Below are 19,044 nucleotides of genomic sequence, written 5' to 3'. Positions count from 1 at the left end.
CTATAAAATCGATGACAGGGAGCACCCATACATGAAAAGTTTACGCAGTCTGCTGGACTGATATAAACATTTTTTTTGTTTATTTAAATCTCAATTATTGCTTAAGGTAATTTAAATATTGTTTTAAAACCTAAAAGTACAAAAATTAATATTTCCCATGCATCTTGAAATTGTATTTACATAGAATATATGTAATTCTGCCTTCAAACATTTTTTTTCGAATTATTTCTTATAATAACCAGTTGGATTGCTGGACATCTGATCATTTTGAACATCTATTCCTGTATATTTTAAGAGTTCTCAGACAAACCACTGACCGTCGCCCTCAGATCGAATTCGGGACTGGAACTGGTCCTCTGAATGGGCTTTGATGCGCTCGTCACCTGCTGCGCCGGCCACACAATGCTCTCGATCCAGTCGACGAAGCTGGATACCCTGGTGTACACCGATGGCGGTCCACTGGCGCATCCTTGGCCCAGTGAAGTGATGCCCACCACATAGCTCAGTTGCCCGTCCCGCATGAGCAGGGGTCCACCGGAGTCGCCCTGGCAGGTGTCCCGCTCGCCGGTTATGTCGCCGGCACACATCTGCGTGCCCAGCACGCCTTCGGCCAGCTGAGCCTTCTGATAGTGGGGCTGGCACTCCTCGTTGCTCACGCTCAGCAGCGGCACTTTCAGCAGCTGGGCGGAGGATAGACCTGCGAAGCTGGTCTGCCCATATCCAATAGCCGTAACCAGCGTGTTGGCTAACTCCTTTTGCGTCCAAATGCAGATGGGCTTCAGTCCCGGCTTGGCCGCCGTCTCCAGCTCCAGGAGCGCAATATCGTTGTAGGCCGTGCTGGCACTGTAATCCGGATGGATGATCACGCGCCGGATGGGAATATCCTCGCCCATGGCCATGGTGAGATTATCGCCACCGAGGCGAACCTGATTGGGTGGCTCACTGGAATAGCGGGAGAGATAAAATTATGAGCTGTATAATCTGAATCCAAAGACGAATATCAGCGATGAATCGACATTGACCCGGCACCTCAGAGCAGCAAGCAAACGGGGAAAAACCCCCATTCGGAGATTGTCATCCGATCCGATTAGCGAACCAACTTACCCGCCCAAGTCGGCACAGTGGGCTGCCGTCAGTACAAAGTTGTTGGCGATCAGGGCGCCGCCGCATCGATAGTATATCCGCTGATCGAAGTTGGAGCGCCAGCCAAGTGCTGCCATGAAGGGGAACTCCCTCGGACGCGCGGGCATGCCGCCCACCACCGAGACCTCGAAGACCTTGTCGCTCTCCTTGATCTCTGCCACATTGTTCAGATCGTTACAGGCTGAGGAAATGCAAACACGAAGGGGGATGCTCTCGTTAGTCATGGATGACATCACAACACATTGCATTACCATGTTCGAAATTAATACGAGTTCGGATTGAATTGATTTCTGTAACTTATGATCTTTGCTGTGTTTGGGCAATCAAAAATAACTACGACATAAGACCAAACTCAACAAAAATAGCGATAATAACTCATACTAAGTGGCCAGTCTTTGAAAACCCGAAATCTTAAACCAGTTTAAAAAGAAAATAAGATCGAGCAAATAGCAAATATTTGCCTGGGATTGCTTACCCTGCTGGCTGGATCGGGTGACAATTGCAGATGCAGCCGGAGCGCAGCACACGAAGTGGTCGAACCTCACAAAGTAGCAGGTCTTGGGCGATTCGCGTCGCTTCAGCCATCCGTTCAGGGCACTGGGACAGTCCTCCATGCGCCGACAGGTGCCCTTCGTCCTCGCCAGGTCGTCCAGTTGGCACTCATCGAAGGTTTCCTTGGGAAAGATGATGCCGCGCAGCGACTGCGGACTTAAGGCTGGTGTGGCCTGGACTGCGACGAAAAAGTACCATTAGATGTGAAATACATCTGAGTCATTCTGATTTAGAAAATCCCACAAAAACATTTCGGCCGAACTGGGAAAACCCCTGTGATTTGCCAGTTGAACTAACCATCTGCATTTACTTTTCTACAATTTTGATGGTTTGCCACAGACGAGTTTAGAAATCGCACTCACCTGCCAGGAGTGGCAGCCACACCAGAAGGTGCAGATACACACGGGTGGTGTGTATGGAATTGGAACTGCTCATCCTCCTTTCTTGATCAGCGCCAGATGCGGACTACAGTGGAGACAGCACAACGATTGGAGATCCCAGATCGGAAAGCAGAAACCAGCCGGGCAACTTCCAAGTGCCAATTAAATTGAAACGAAAGCCAACGGACACACTGAGAAAACCGACTCAATATGCCATAGATCAGAAATACATATATTTTTCTAGAAACACAAAAACTTGGAGCATTAATAGTACATTCCTTATAAACATGGATTCTTACCTGCTTTGCAATTCAATTGAACTTTTTGTTTGAAATAAAAAATAAAAAAAACAATGGTGATTCGAGCACATATACTTTTTTAATAGTGTCGCTTTTGCGCACGTGCCACATTCGACTTATTAATTTTAAAAACAAACGCTGTTGTTCAATTCCCGAGCCGTATTATCTGTTCAGATGCTTCATGACACTTGTGACACGAGTTTTGGGCTTTTCTGATAGCAGCCAGAATCGGAAAGAAAGCAATACAAGCAAAAACAACCGGTTCTCTCGCTTAATTCATTTATTCACTTGGCTCATTGAACTTGGCTTAAATGCATTATTTACATTCGCTTACTTAGGAGCGCGAATGACTTCCGATTTTGACCTTTAGTGTTTACGTTGTGCATAAAAGCGCATTACTTGTTTGGTAGAAGTGAGGCTGCGCGAAGGGCGCCAAAATATAACCAACATCAGATTCGAAAGCTCAGCTTGGAAGGCGAATAAAATCTGGTCACATGTCGTGAAAAGCTTAATGAATCGCTTGGTGATGATAGATTCGTGTGCGCCCGCAAAGAGCTGCGTACAAACATATTAAAAGCTAAGAGTTCAAGTTGAGTTCAATAATATTGAGCATACTTTCTACCAAGTTTGAAATGCGCGCTCTTTGAGTTCATGCAACATTGTGGTTCCGTCTCTCCTCTTGGTCCTCGTGATTTACGACGGAAATACTCTCAAAGTATTTTATTATTGGTATTGGGAATGCATGCTGTATGTCCCTCAGGAGCACAGCGTCCATCACGGATCAACCCTTTCAGCTGACGAACAGAAAGAGCTGCTTGCGAACAAGGAAGCAGTGGTGCACCTTCTTCAGCTCCAGGCCGCGCGCCAAACCAAAGGGCTTCTTGTACGGTGGCAATCTCCAATCCGGTTCCTGCGCAGATGCACTGCTTGAAGTGCCCGGAAGGGGCAGGAGCAGCTCCACACCTTCCACCTGCGGCTGCTCCATATTTAGCGGTGAGTTATGGATGCGTTCCGGCGCGAGAGCAACTGGATGATCTACCACCGAGCTCTCTGATGGTTGCTCCTTACAGCCGTTCAACGAGCTCTTGTGCTCAGCTGTTGCTCCTGGGTCCGCTGCAGCTGTGTTCCATGAAGTAGATGGTGCATGGCCACTGGAGTCGTCCGTGGGCATATAGCGCTATTGGCGTCGACGCGTTTGGCCCTTGGCCAAGGGCTATGGACTGATCGCGGCTTTGGCTGCATTAGGATTGGATGCGACTCTCTTGGCTTTTCCAGAGTCAACCGCTCGGGAATTCCGGCGCTTTGTCGCCTTGATGGAGGATCGGTTGGACTGTTCGCTACTCCTCGGCGCCTCCTTCAACTGGCTGCGCTTGTATTCCTGCGCCTCGAAATCGGCCAGCAGGTAAGAGAGGTGACCCACTCCTTCCATTGGCTCCCAGCTGTTCTCTTCCTCCCCAAAACCATGCCACTTGACTAGAAACTGCAGACGACCGTCCTGGAAGCGCTTTCCAACGATATTTTCCAGTTTTGTCGAGTTAAAACAAAAAGAACTCGAGCGAACTTGAAGGCTGCCAACGCGCTTAAATGTAGTGCACTCGAGGTTAACTAGTTTCCATTACAATTCCGAATGCAGTCTTTCCCACTAATGCTTATTTTTGCAGAAACTAAGTTAATTTTAAAAGACGTTAATTTCATACTTTCTTTTTTTTTGCTCGCTTTATCCGCGTAAAAAACATACTATTTTACAAGATCCTACGGTGTGTGTTCTATGCATAATTTAAATAGGCTTAAGACTTTAATATTTACGTATATATAAATTAAAAAAAAAAATGCTTTGAAAAGAATTAAGTGACTATTTGCATATCGTGACTGGAAACCGCAACAGTGCCTAAACTTGTTATGCAGCCCTTGCAGATTTCGGCGAGTTGGCAGTTTGAGGAAGAAGCGACAAGTGAATTTTTCATTTCCGTTTTCCTGTGAAGTCGTTTGATTTCGTTTTCAAAAGAATTGTGATTTTTCCCCATAAATTTAACAAGATGTCTCGTAAATTCAACACCATCCCCATCACATCAGATGATGCCTCCGAGGACGATGCATCGCTCCCAAATGGCCATAATGGTGAATGGGAAGTGGAGAAGATCCTCGCAAAGCGTGTTCAGAACGGGCGCGCTCAGTACTTTGTCAAGTGGCTGGGCTTTCCCATGGTCGAGGCCACCTGGGAGCCATACGAGAACATGTCTAACTGCTGCAAACTGGTGGGCGAATACGAGCGGAAGAGCTACAAGCGGTCCCAGCAGAATAAGAAGCCGGAGCAGTTGGAGAAAACGAACCCAGACGAGTCCGACATGAAGACCTTGGAGAAGGAGCAGCAAGACAAGCAGCGGCACCTAAGGGGTGGACTACCAGGACATAAGAAGATGAGGCGAAACCATTGATCACGGCGGAGGATCAGAAATGGGTCACTACGTCTGAGGTAGCATCAGTATTGCCCGCGCGTCCAGTGGCTCTTCAACCAGCTCGGTGACCAGCCTGAAGGATTAAGGCTTGGAGCGCCGATGGGCCTAAATAGTATTATATATATGTATATATTTTTTCCTGTTGTCTATGCAAGCGAATTTGTGTTTTCATGTTCATGTTATTGACAACGTTCCAAACACCGCATAAATTCATTTTATGTATGTGCTTATGTACTTTACTTATGTATAAACCAAATGCGAGAAATATATATTTCTTAAAAAATGCAGAACATATGATAATTTAGTTACAAAGTAAATGTAGCTAATTGTGTTTCAAAACGCTGTTAATTTTGAATGTTAACAAAAAGCTTTCGCTGTAGTGCGACGCTAACAGCAGCGTGAGAGCTTTTTGGAATGTGCGCTGCACCGGCGTACCGTGTGTAAACCAAATGCGAGAAATATATATTTAAAAAAAAACGCAGAACATATTAATAATTTAGTTAAAAAAACAAATTAAGTTAATTAAAAAAAAGTTTTAAAAAGCTCTTTATTTTGAATGTTACCAAAAAGCTTTCGCTGTAGTGTGACGGTAACAGCAGCGTGCGAGCTTTTTGGTATTTACGCTGCACCGGCGAACGGTCACACTGCGCTCGGCTTTTGGTATTTTTGGCCGCGCAACCGAATGCCGAGTCTGGTCAGTCGAAAAGTGAACTTTGAACAAGACGGACGTTGGTAAGGGTTTCCATCCATCGAATCCTATACACCCGTGTTTTCGTTTTGTTTTGCCGGCATTTTGGCGTAAGTGTACGCGCGCTCCTTCTCCGCGCCCTTGCCTTCCACCCTTTTTCGTAAGTGACGCGCGCACTAACGGTGAAAATGCGAACAGTGTGCCATTTATTAATATAAATAGCGCGTAATTCAATACACACTCTACTCTTCGCATAGTTTTTTTTTTAAGTGCCTGTGCTTGTTGTTGTTGGCCTTTTTGTTTTTTTGCAAGTGTAGAACAAAATGAACAGAATGAGAATTGTAATTGTTTGAAATTTGAATGGAGTGTGGGAGAGAGATGACACTAGCCGCTGATCAGCTGAAGGTGAACCAGTTGTTGTTTTTGATGTTGTTTTTCTTTTTGTTTGGCTCATTTCAAGTGCAACCCTTTTATCGCCATCTCTTTTTCCTATTGTCATTTAAAGTCATGACGTCACTGAAACAGTTTTAGCGATCAGATGACTCAGGTGCACTGAAGGAAAATAGGTAACCTTATGAAAGTTGAGTTGCAGCTGACGCGAAAACTTGTAATATGATTATCTAAAAAGCCAAGAAACGAAAATATACGCCAGATAACAATATTTTTCAGCAGTATCCCAAAGAATTTATGTTATTGTGTAATGTCATTGAAAATGTAAAGTAGGTGCCCCTAGTTTTTCCAGTGCATTCAGAAGATCGCACACCTTTTGAAGCTCTGACGTCAGCTGGACACATTTAGAAATGCTTCAAAATGCTAAACAATTGGTGACTATTACTAACAGAGCAGTCAGAAAACAATAAGCAAAAGGGCGAACAGCAAACAGAGCAAATATCGATATGTACGCATTATCAGTTGATAATGAGAAATGGCCCTCTTTTCCCCCTTTGCCATCCACTCGCTGATAAGATAAGATAAGCATTCTACGCTCCGCGTGTTGCGCATTCTTTTTTTCCACATTTTTTTTTTTTGCACTGTGCATCAATCAGAATTCTGTGAAAAGTGGTTAACAAACACACGTTCGTTGGCTTTTTTTTATTTTATTTAGAAGTAGTGGAATAAACCAAGCAAACCAGCAAGGAAAACATAAAACAAATTAAGCAAATAGAAGTGACCGAAAAGGAGAACCGGTTCAAATCAAGTGGCAAATAAAACACGTCATTGTCGTTTGCCGATCCAGCAACAGGTGAGTCTAAAATGCGCGGAATTGCGGGTGGTAATTGTATTGTTTGTGGTACTTTCACAATTTTTTTGTGGGCCGTAATGAGGGCTATTTGTAGACGACACTCAAATTTAAAAAGACTACTTTCTTTTGACACCTTTGGTCTTTTCGTACACAATATGACTGGATGCATCGCCTGATTAGATAATGTTTACCAGCTTAATGAGCCATACATAAATCAAATAACTTTGTTTTAGAAAGAATTTATCTGTGTTTTACAAATAAATTAACTAGAATTCCAGTATTTCTTTTAAAAATTATCTTGCCCAAGGAACGTGACATTCAAATTACCATTCGTGCACAACCTTTTCAATGCGAGGGTATCATAAACAATTTGCTCCGTGCTGCATTTGAATTTCAATTCAAATTCAAGCAATTTGAGCAGCAAGGCCAAGTGAGAATAACGATACTGACCCCCACCAAACTAACCGAATGATTGCCGTTTATGAGTCTGGGGATTCGTATTTATTTGAATATATTTCGTATTTTGTATTTTGTACATTTCGCACTTACTTTGATAACATTATTTACGCTCTTGGTTGTTTACTGGGTTTATCATAATCCATTTCCGCTTCGTTGTCGCAGTTTATTTGCCATTGCTTTGTTTCTAATTCATTGGTCTGACCTGCATTTTGCCCTCCAGTTTATACGCATTTTGTTGTATATTTCCGCTCTTCCAGCCGGTGAAAATTCGAACAATTTCTACGTGGCTAGAATCATTTGGTTAACAAAATGTATACAACAGCGAGCACAGCGAACAAAAACTGGAAGAAAAAGCGTGAGAGAAGTCCAAAAATGATCTCATTCTCTTCTGCCTCTGCAGATAATTTATTGTTGCTTACTTGGCACAGTTTTTGGGCTTTTTTTTATCCAGTATTTATACCCAGGCAACTATGTTGCACATTCAAAAACATTCAGGAGAACTAGGAAATCTTAGATGGCACATTATGCATTTACCAGTTAATTTGGTGTGTTTTATTTCTATTTCCATGAATCATGAACACTAGGTAATTGCTCAAAGAACTACCTTAATATTATTGTAATAGAGTTGTTCTACTTCTAGTAGCTTAACACTTGGAATCTTAGTCTTTTGTCATATTTCTCTTCAGCAGAGTGTTGGTCAGTTACCTTTTCTTCACGCAGAATACATAAGTATTTGTATGTATATATTTATATACTACATAGAATTCAGCCCGAAGATGCGAGACCATCTGCTCTCATTATAATTATCTGTGTTATATTCGGCACCGGTGTGGTTCATTCAACTGGGAGTCCCAAACCGCGGCCACTCCGCCGGATTCCCGGATGCCCGGATGCCCGGACTTTCGGTCAATCGTCCGTCCGGCTCTGGATTTAAAAATAATCTCCACTCTATCTTCTCCTGACTTGAGTTCCTCTGCCATTTCTGCCCCGATCTCGGTGCCACTTTTACATGGATGAAATGAGGTGTGATGCTGCTTCAACTGGTGTAAAATGATATATGGATTTGTCGGCGGGACGACGGGAAATTCAACCTCATTTCGCTTGCCGATAAACAAATGCAAATGCAATTCGAGATGAGCCGCGAATTTCACCCGTCTTTCTGTGCGTTTGGCGGCCCATTTGAAAGTTGTTTTGTAATATTAGAGTATTAGAGCTGGGGAAGTATGCTCATATATGTATATACATATGTGTACATGGGAATGCGGGGGGATGTGACCTGAATCTGAAGGGCCTTGCAACTTTGCATACAATAATGCGTATTCGTGGAAAACGGTATTTTGTTCGCTGTCTGACTATTTTTAGTCAAGTTATAGACAAAAAACCATCTTAAACATTGAAATTTTTGCCAAAATTCGTTTCCGTCGTTTTTGTGACAAAATAATCAGTATTTTGATCACAACATTCGAAATAATGGTCCATATGGAATATCATACCTCGTCGAGCTTCTTATTTAATTTCCATCGATTTGGATTCAAATTTGGGAGGTTTAATTTTTTGTCATTTCAAAATAGGAAGGCAAATTTTTTGCCATTTTTTTTTTTTTGCAAATTTTCATGATGTTACCCCTTACATAAATTGCGAAAATTTGCCTAAAAATTTATTTTTACAAAGTCCGTCAAAAAGTGATAGGGATGGTTAGTATGGGCAAATATCAGAAAAAATATCAAAATATCAAAAGAGTATTCCAAAATATGGTATTTTAGCCCAAATTGATATTAATTTTTAAAATCTAGTGATTTACTCTCGATTTCAAACATTAATCGCTTTGTAGGTCACCTAATAACGCCATAATCAGCTTCTAATCGGTGCTTCAACAACAAGAAAAGCAGCAAACAAAAGCGAAACCGCCCACTGGCACACTGAAGAACTTTGCCCCCAAAAAAACCGAAGAAAAAGCAAAGGGGTTTTTCTTTGCAATCGAAGAGGGTGGAAAACGGGGTCTTTCAGCATTTGTAAACTGCATTTTCGATGTGTGTTCCGTGGCCATAAAACTGTCCGACTGGCTAGTCATATTGCCAAGTTGCTCTAATTTATGGAGCACCACCAAATCCACTCAAACCACCAACCACCATGGATTCTTGTTTGGAGCGGGTGGTGCTTTGAACTTTGGCTCGCTAATTCCCAGAATATTGCCTTGTGTATTGTGAAAGCAAAGGAAAGCCGACTTTTCTTTTCTCGCGTGTTCGAGTAAACTTATTAACGAATGCACTTCGAAGGTTTTTGCTTAAGAATTAATGGGAATCGTCTATATGACGCATTCTGTAATTGAATTTATAAGATCTTCTAGGCTATATGTATTCGGTCAGGCAAGGGTTTATGTTTAGGCACTTTCCGGTAATCCGATTACTAAGAGCTGGTATATGTACGAGTATATACATATAATTTAATGAGTAACAAATCAAGGCATTGATTAGTCATGATATAAAAACTCTTTTGTTTTTATACATATTTTATAAAAGGTTATCGAGCTCGAGGCAGCTGCGTCGTTGTTGCTGTTTAAAAGCAATTTCACATGATTATGTAGCGTATCCACTAGTCGCACATGCTGCGCCCTAATGGTCCAATTTCTGCTGCGTGCAGAAAGGGCATAAAAGCCAGCGACAAGAAAATGGAAAATGGGGAAGTTGAGGGCATGCGGTTTGGTCATTGTGAGGGCTAAGGGGATTAATTGGAACCCACGCACTGCATCAAGTATTGATCCGCGGCTAATTGATCGAGCGATCCAATCAGAGAATTCCAAATTGAAGTTGGACAGAGGGAGGAGATGGACCGATTGCCACGGTAATGTCGCAAGCTGTGTCCAAACCAGAACAGAACCCCCCAAATATTGCATCAAGCCGATCCGACAGAGAACTTTATTATTATGTTTTTTCCCGTCGCCCACACAAGAGACCCAAGGTATAGTTTTGGTAGCCATCTGACGAGAGATTGGGCAAAGACAAATAAATCTCGCTATCTGGGCATAAATATTTTTCCAATTTGCGCAACATTCGGCTGGTGATTCACTGTGCGATTCGAGAATCCAGACAAACTGACGACAGGAAGCAGCCTGATTTGATGATCTCTTGGAAACAAGTCAGCGAAACATAGAAAAACATGTGAGTAATACGCCGATATAAAAACACGACTGAGTGGCCCACTAAAGAACAAGATTAACACTCACTTACAGAATGTGTAACTAAATGTGTTTTCCTGATATCGAGTTCTTTCCCAAGCTCAGATCGTTTGCTTTGAAGGTCAGCTGGCAGCGAGTGGCAACTTGTTTGCCGATTTCAATAATCACACATGCCTCGAATATGGCGTCACGGGCGATAAAAGTCATCATTCTGAAATACAATACTCAGATATACTCAGATATATATATTTAAGGGGCTGACGTCATTGGGCTCGTCGAGAATTCCCAACCTCGATGAGGTTCGCACAAACCGCATAGCCGAATCTAAATCAAAATCCAACGAACTCGAGAACGAACTCAATAAATGGAAAAACAATTTCAGCCGACTAAACGCTATTCAGATATGCAAATTCTGATTGAGCCTGTATTCAAATTCGATTGGCAGCTAAAGTTCAGGGCAAAAATGAGGACATCTATTCGCTAGATGTCCCCCTCGTTTTAAATGAAACCGGGCTCGAAATTATTAGGTCAAATATAAAATTGTTAAGAACACTATATAATGCTTGCGAGCACTTGCCGTATTTTTCCAAACAAATTCGTTGCCAATTTTTGTTTGTTTTTCCTCGCCCCCAAATAAATTGCCTCATTTTTGCACCCACAAGAAGCTGCTTCAAAAATATTGCTACAAGAATTTCCAAATTGTTTCATAAACAACCGATGGCAATTCAGCGCCAGACAATTGAGGATAGTAATGCCTGAAGGCAGGGTGAGAGTGGAATAGCATTTTCGGATAACCTTGACACGAAACGAGATTATGAAAATGTCCAGATATTCGGTTGGACTATACAGTTTATACAGTTTATACAGTTTATTTCGAGGGGCTCAATGGGGCAAGATGCAGACTTCTCTATATCTTTTCCATTGCCTAATCAATCGGTGTGAACAGATGGGTTGTATCCATGTATCTATTATAGCCAGCCATAAGCTATATACGACTATATCGTGTTATCCGGCGGGTCAAATGAACGCAGTTGATTGTCAATTAACCATTGAATCAACAGAGTTCGATCGAATCACGTTTGCCGCCGTGAGTCACTAACTAAGTAGAGGTACACAAGTTTGCTTTTCAGCTTATTGCGTTTGTTGTGGGGCGCAGCGGTTCAGAAAACTTTAAATTTGAGTCACGTTCGCCCCTTTGCTAATTGCGCCAAAGGGAAAATGAACTGAAATTAACGGAAATTAAGTGAAATTATGCGGTAATTAACGCTTGTTACACTGCAGTTGATGAAACAAATCGACTATGCACTCCCTTTGACTACTACTTGCTTTTCGAGATGAGCTCGCTTTTGGGCTGCTTACTATGAAAACTCCTTGTGGCAAGTAGGAGACCCCACGCAAAAAGTGGCAAACAGGAAATTGTTGGCGAAAAGTGTCTACATATGACAATCTCATGTGTGGGCCCACAGACAATCCACTTTCTGGCTGAGTTTGCCCGGTTTGGTCTACGCCTCACTTGAACGGCACACTGAGAGAAAATAACAATAAAGCGTCCTTAAAATCGATTTAATACTTGGAACTAACAGCTCAACTCAATCATCAAGGGATGAGCTATTAAGTGCTTCGATCTAAGTTGCTGATCAGCACACAGCACACTGCTTAAATAAATATTTATGTTAATTGCAAATATAGATAGTAAACTACATTTTCCACCATTCATGGAAAGAGTGGTTTCTCTGTGGGCTGTGGAGGAAAACACTAACGGAAATGCCGCCGAATCCCGCCCGATGGAAAACAACACAATGTGTGTGTTGTGCTTTTGACCAGCCATATATGAAATTTGATTTCATAGCATTTGCACACTGTGTAGCTACATATTTTTCGTGTCAAGACACGTGACTGGGATTCTGTGAACCGTGAAGGGTTTTCGCTGGCGGCCAAGCCCTCTGGTCGATGCCGATGGCGATGGCGATGCCTTTGCCCCTTCGGGATTCACTGGAGTTGCGGGAGTTACGCATCGCCAGGCACTTGCGATAGGAATTTCCATATCGGACGACGCCCCAAAGATCGGCGAACTATAAAAGCATGGAAAAATCGTACGAAATACGTGTGTCCAGCGGAAGTGAAGAAATGCACTGCCAAATGGGTGTGGTGAACTGGTACTGTACTGTGCACCATCTCTGGCGCAGTTGATCTACTCATATTTATTGTTTCGCCTGGGTTTTAATTGAAATTGCAGACGGCAAATAATTTCCGGCCGTGAAATCCGAGTACTGCACCCTTTGGCGGTGAAAGAAAAAAGTGAAGAGGGCTGAAGTGCTTTAATCTAATTAAGTGAATGGGATGAATGGATAATGTCTCATTCGCTTTGCCAGACTGGCTGCACAAAGTGCACCGCCTAAACTCTAAGTGCGTTTTGAGATTCTATATTTATATATAGATATATATATAACTTTCTGTCAGCGTCAAGTAAACAAAAGCCGCATACATTAACTTGACTAATGTCATTGTTTTGGAACCCAAAACATATACGTATAACTCATTAGCCGAAAGTTTTGTTGCCGTAATGTTCTTTTGGGACCACCGAGACCACGAACTGGCATTTGAAAAATGTAAATTTTCATATCCTCTGCATTTTGCGCTTTCCTTTCGCGTCCTTGCGTTCTTGCGTTCTTTTCCGCCGGCCCAGTTCATTCGCCTCTCGTTTTCCCACGGGGGGAATTTCCCTCTTGTTTGTCCTATGCAAATTTAGCGGCAGCTCAACCCCCAAGGAAAACACCTACCCTCCCCCCGTTTCCTACCAATTTTCCATCTCTTTCGCTTTTCCCCGGGCGAGTTCAAAAACCTTTTTGTCGCTCTTTGGTGACATTTGGCCGGAAGTTGGCTTTGCCTTTAATTGCAGGGGGTGGCAGGTTTTTTGGTGGGGGGTCAATCCCCATGATCAACCCCCACCTCTCAACGCTCTTTTTTACCCATTCGGAGCCCTAATTTTTATGGTTGTCATGCACTTGGCGTTACCAAGTTCCTATTGATTTTCCTCTGCTGGCGTTCTGTTTGGGTTTCTTTTAGTGCTATTGTTCCGGAGGCCCGAATCCAAGTCACTGGGTCGCAGTAAGCTGCCAAGGGGGGGGCTTCGGATTTATGACACCAATTATTTATGAATTCTAAATTTGTTTGGCCCACTGCCAGACAGACAGACAAATAGACAAACAGACAGAAGCCCCGAATTCCAAAGGCGTCGAAAGGAGTCGAAGGGGACAGGTAACATTTGATATGACCAATGATGTCGGGTGGGGGAAATATGGAAATCCGAGCACCGTGCTAAAAATACAGCTAACACAGTGGACTCTGCAGTATAGCGAGTTCAACTAGCATATGTGAAAAATTTAAGCCTTGCTGAAAGCCAAAAAATATGAACCCAAACTTTCCTACGATTGTCTTTATTGAAATTACTATATGAAATACTGACATTGCTAGAAACTAGTTGGTTGTATTGTATCATACTTATTTTTTGAATAAGTGTCTGCCATAGGCGAAGTTCTCTGTTCGTCAGCCACTAATGACAGTCGACTTTTGCTTTCTTTCGGCAGCACCAGCAGCAAGTTTGGGCTCAAGGACGTCGCCCGAGCAGCGGTACCGTATCGGATCGAAGGAGCAGCAGTTCCAGCAGCAAGGAGCAGGAGAAGCAGGAGGAGCACCAGCACCATGTCGGAGCGCAGAAGTCACATACAGATGGCGCCGCCACCGCCGCCCCCCAAGCCAAACAAATCGCAGACAGCCAATGGTAATGGAAATGGGAACGGCACAGGCATAGGCAACGGCAACGGCAATGGAACCCTGCCGAACGGCAATAAAAACTATAACAAAATTGTCGCAGGCCAAGACCAGGAGCCGCTGGCTCAGAACTCGAGCGGCGTTCAGAGGAGCCAGTCGCCACCACGCACAGAACAGGTCGTGATGACGCCCCGCGGTAAAACGGCCAACAGCACGGTGATCCTCATCGAACGGAAGCTGGTCGATGAGATCAACGATCGCGTCCATGTCGCCGGCGGCGATCACACGGGCATCATCATCAACAAGGACACGGTCGCCGGCCAGAAGAGCGCCAGCAAGGCAGCAGCGCTCTCGCTGGAGTTCCGTGTCTTTCTGGTCAGCGCCAATACGGGCAAGCATTCGCAGGAGTCGCGCACCCTGCGCTTTTGGTTCAGGGACTGGCTGACCAACGAGGAGAAGCAGGCCCACATCGCGCAGGACTTCTTCAAGGAGCTGGTCAGTCCGCAGGACTTTCCCAGAGGTGGGTCTCAATTACCCTACTGGCTTGAAAGCACCACTAGTTGTCTGGTTGACAGTTGACCTACTCTCATGTGGTTTCAAGTCCCTATTAAACATACATAATAACCAATCAAAGTGAAACAAGATAAACTAGGTTATAAGTAGATTTGAGTTTGCTTCATTTGGTTTTTATTGTACTTTACAGACTATGTGGGATTCATCAAGAAGATAATGAAGCTCCTGCAGCACGGATACTCGGAGATCCAGTCGATTGAGATTGAATTACGCATCCTGGAGGAGACCTCCGCACCTCCCTCGCGACCACGTGAGTATTCCTTATTCTTTTGTATGGGGATGTAATAAGAGGGAACTTGATGTTAAAGTGTTCGAACCAAAACCGAGCAAATGAATTTGAAATCAAGTAAGAGCCTCAAGAGTGTGCCACTTTTAGACTCCTTACTTAGAAGATTTCCAATTTGTCAAATTTGCTCGGTGAATATCAAGTTCCAAGCCTTACTTACCTTCCGAGTCGACTGTACCATCCGAAATTGACTTCTCATCTGAACTACATGACTCCATCTATCCTCTGGGCTGTGCGGGTGGTTTTTTGGCGATCAGCCCGGGATGGGTACATCATCTACTGCTACGGCGACTGCAACCGGAAGTTCGAGGAGGCGCTGATGGCGCAGCGGAAGACAGGTGACGGCGACAACCTGATGAAGGCCATTTGGCTGGACATGTACACCGAGCAGCTGAGCGCCAGGCGGAAATGAATCCCGATTCCATGGCTCCATTGCTCCAGTGCTCAAGTGCTCCCACAACTAATCATCTAATCCGCTCAACGAACTCCGTTTTGTATCCGCTTCGTTGCACAATTCCTCTCCGCCTTCTTTGTTGTTCGTGTTTTGTTTCGTTTCCTTTTTCCTTTTTGTACTAATGCACGCACTAAAAACGCACTAAAAAATATTGCATTAAATATATACAAAAAGTGTTGTGCACTTCAGAGAATAGAAGATCAAAAAACGGAAATGTAAAAAAGCGAAATAAAATAAATAACCAGGAAAAGGGCTTCCTAGTCCAGGCTTCCTAGCTGGCTTTGTATGCTAGTCAAAACCACAAGGATTCAATATGAGTTTCCAATTGCTTGTTCAGCTGGGTGAAAATCTACTTGGAACTGTCAGACTTTCGAAAATACCCTGCAGTTATGGTCTTTCAACTGTTCCGTGCTTCACCATAAAGCTAGTTACCTAGTGCTGTTCTCTAGTGCATCCTGTACGGGTTGGGAACCCCCAAACCACCAAAGCATTCCCAACCCTTCAGTTGTCCTGAAAATGCAGTCGACACCTCGAGTGTTCAATTTGTCTGCTGTCTGCAATTAAAATGCGCTGCTTGAGCACTTAATTGACCGTCCTGCCAGCCGTTTGACTGTGTGTTTAAGCCTGTGTGTTTCCTTTGCTAACAGACACCGCCTAACCAGCCACGCCCACCGCTCAGAGTAGATGTCATTGCCCGCTAACAGAAGAGCCCTAAATATGGCTAAATTAATAACCATTGGTAGCGGGGATTGCCAGACATGTGCTTTAATCGTGTGTGTTTCCTATGCTCTTGTCCCGTAGTTTCTCTCGAGGAATCCCAGTTCGAATCTCCGCCGTTAACCCAGGAGAAGGTGCTGGAGCTCATCGAGCAGGCATATCCCAATCCCGTGTCCCCCGAGGATCTGGCCAAGTGAGTACATCGAGATCCGGTTGAAATCTAGACACTAGACTCTAATTGTATCTTTTCTTTTATGCAGGGACTACGGCTGGAGCGAGCAGGATGTGCTGCTGGTGATCAAGTCGCTGCAGGAGCGCGGTTTGATCAAGTCGATGGAGTACAACGCGTACACCCGCATCCACCACGAGGACAAGGAGATTAAGGTGGTCAAGCAGATGCCCACGATCGCCTCCAACAAACAGCCCACCATCGCCATCATCACGGCCCAGTATTGCGAGAAGCTCGCTGTGGACGCGATGCTCGAGAACAAGGAGACATTCGTCCGATACACCACAGTCGGTAGGTTCAGTTCGATAACGGATCGCACAATCGCACGATTACCGATGGCCAATATCGATTGTCGACTCGATACTTCCTCTCAACTCTTACTAATCGAACTCTTGCCTAACCGTCGTCTTTTCTCTGTTTTTCTCTTTCCCCTTCTGTACCCTAAATCCTCGACAATGGTGGACAAAAAAAATACAAATCCTCATCACCACGAAAATTTCGCCATAAACGAACGAATTTGCATACAATTTTCTTGATTGTTTGCTTGCCTGCAATGATATTAATAAAAAAAACCTTTCACCTTCCCACGAATCCAAAAATACCAAAACCATGTAACAGATTCCGATCCCAATCTAACGAACTCACTCAGAAAATCCAAAAAGAAACGAAGATTCGGTAAGCTAAATGTCCAAAACCCACTCCTAAATTCAGATGCACCCATAGTTCAAGGTCAAGTTCATGAGTTTTAAATCTTTAATACCCCAAAAAAACTTTGAATCAAAAAATAGCAATAGTAATGTGCACAGTAAGCAATCGATGGGTGGGGGAACTGGGAGCGTTCGCATCTATCGAGCGCTCACTGTACGCGAATGACTTGCCATAAACTTGGATAGAAAGTTATGAACTTGGCCTAGAATAATTTGATTTGTTGTAACTTTCGTGTCCTTTCTGTGTCTGTGCTGTATCGCCGGTGTTGTGTTTTGTTTCATTTGTTTGTTGTTATGGTAAAGGATTGCCCTAGGATACATGACCTATTGTACACACATGTAACTACGCCATAAGACGCATTGATTATATCCGTCACGCACTCGGTTCATAAAATGATTTACATCAACATGTATATGTTAATGTTTTGTATATTGGTGCAATGGATGTATTGAATTTATAAAGGTCTTCCACACTAGAATGACGGTTTATTTTTAAAAATAATATTTGTATTTTGTATGATTTGATCCCCATCTCATGTTCTTTTCAGACCATTTTGTGTAATCTGGTATATATTATATTAATGTCCTAAACGTAAACCGTTTCCTGTATGGCAACGAACTTATCATAACTTCTTTTCTACTCTACAGGCGAATCGAATGTGTATACCCTGGGCAATATCGGTGCGCACAGGATCGTGAGCACCAAGCTCCCGTCGGTGGGCAGCAATCGGGAGGCGATGACGGCGACGGGCAATACCACCACCCGTTTGCTGGGCACATTCCAAAAGGTCGACTATGTCTTCATCGTTGGCGTGGCCGGTGGCGTGCCCCACTACACGGACTACAAGAAGCACGTCCGACTGGGCGATGTGGTCATCTCGTATGTGGACAAACAGCGGGCACTGATCAGCAATAGGTAAATTTTTCGAAAACAAAATCTCCCTCTCAATCCTAATCAACTAAGCTTTTCGCAGCAAGGAGAAACCGTATGTGTACTTGTACAAGAGCGGCGAGGACGTGAAGACCTACTTCCCGGTGAACGACTCGCTGCAGCAGATCGCCGAGAGCCTGCAGGCCAACATGCAGGTGAAGCGGCCGTGGGAGGACTACCTGAATCAGGCCCAGCAGGCGCTGGCCCAGAAGACGGATGCCGACTTTAACCGGCCGGACGCGCGTACGGACAAGCTGTTCATGAATATTGGAAACAACGAGGTGATCGAGGTGGCCCATCCCATTGCCGCCGACGAAGTGGACGGTGTCAACCGGCTACGACTTCACCTGGGACCCATTGGATCCGGCAGGGATCTGGTGAGGAGCGATGAACTGCGCACCCAGTTCGCCAGGAAGTACGGTCTACTGGCCACCGATGTGGAGATGAGCAGTGTGCTGGACAGTATAATTGGCAACTGCAGGGAGAGCTTTATATTGGTGAAGGGCATCGCTGACTACAAGGACGGCACGTCCACCAGGAAGTGGCAGAATTTTGCAGCCATTTCGGCGGCGTCGGTGGTCAAGTCGGTTATCTGCGGCATGGACGCGCCCACGAATGTATAGGAGGTGGGGTTTCGAATCCCCTATTTCCTCCATTCCCCTCCCTGCAATCCTAGCATTTGATTTTTGCCTCCAATTTTCGTACCAATCCCAATTTCTGGTGGCCGGACATGGAAACCACTATTCGTAAACCAAAATGTGCATAGATTGCATCATATATAAGGTATGTTCGCGTAATATTGTATTAAATGATTTCTTGTTATTTATTTTGTTATAACTTTTGTACTACAATCAATCTAATTTACACACAAACACTTGACGTATATAAACACATATATACAATAAATAACATATATGCAATACATATATGCAATAAATAAATATCGCAACTAAGCTTGCAAAAACTAAACAAAATTATGGG

General features: G+C 43.9%; 3 protein-coding genes across 10 annotated transcripts; 2 read left to right on the top strand and 1 right to left on the bottom strand.

Annotated features, from left to right (window-relative positions):
• Window positions 1-153: 153 nt before the first annotated feature.
• LOC6549683 (serine protease snake) lies at window positions 154-2,839 on the bottom strand. The gene is made up of 5 exons (XM_001977389.2): window positions 2,375-2,839; window positions 2,058-2,315; window positions 1,619-1,873; window positions 1,105-1,324; window positions 154-942 (listed from the first exon to the last, which is right to left on the bottom strand). Exons 2-5 carry the CDS (start codon window positions 2,128-2,130, stop codon window positions 291-293), a joined length of 1,200 nt encoding a protein of 399 aa, XP_001977425.1. The 5' UTR covers window positions 2,131-2,315; window positions 2,375-2,839; the 3' UTR covers window positions 154-290.
• Window positions 2,840-4,410: 1,571 nt separating this feature from the next.
• Window positions 4,411-4,809, top strand: LOC6549680 (chromobox protein homolog 5). The gene has a single exon (XM_001977386.1). It carries the CDS (start codon window positions 4,411-4,413, stop codon window positions 4,807-4,809), a length of 399 nt encoding a protein of 132 aa, XP_001977422.1.
• Window positions 4,810-5,472: 663 nt separating this feature from the next.
• LOC6549714 lies at window positions 5,473-18,978 on the top strand. 8 transcript variants are annotated; one of them, XM_015155351.2, is made up of 10 exons: window positions 5,494-5,678; window positions 6,624-6,761; window positions 13,983-14,686; window positions 14,870-14,989; window positions 15,283-15,363; window positions 16,281-16,389; window positions 16,457-16,716; window positions 17,044-17,100; window positions 17,781-18,048; window positions 18,107-18,978. In XM_015155351.2, the coding sequence occupies exons 3-10, from the start codon at window positions 14,098-14,100 to the stop codon at window positions 18,684-18,686; spliced, it is 2,064 nt and encodes a 687-aa protein (XP_015010837.1). In that variant the 5' UTR covers window positions 5,494-5,678; window positions 6,624-6,761; window positions 13,983-14,097; the 3' UTR covers window positions 18,687-18,978. The 8 variants fall into 8 exon arrangements, with proteins under 8 accessions (XP_026837928.1, XP_026837929.1, XP_015010837.1 ...); XM_026982127.1 differs by lacking the exon at window positions 15,283-15,363 and having other exon boundaries at window positions 5,473-5,562; XM_026982128.1 differs by lacking the exon at window positions 15,283-15,363 and having other exon boundaries at window positions 5,480-5,562; window positions 6,627-6,761.
• The last annotated feature ends 66 nt before the right edge of the window (window positions 18,979-19,044 follow it).

The sequence above is a fragment of the Drosophila erecta genome, unplaced genomic scaffold, assembly GCF_003286155.1.
Source record: "Drosophila erecta strain 14021-0224.00,06,07 unplaced genomic scaffold, DereRS2 tig00000126-arrow-pilon, whole genome shotgun sequence".
Taxonomy (NCBI): Eukaryota; Metazoa; Arthropoda; class Insecta; order Diptera; family Drosophilidae; genus Drosophila; species Drosophila erecta.
This window is presented reverse-complemented; position numbering and strand designations above follow the sequence as displayed.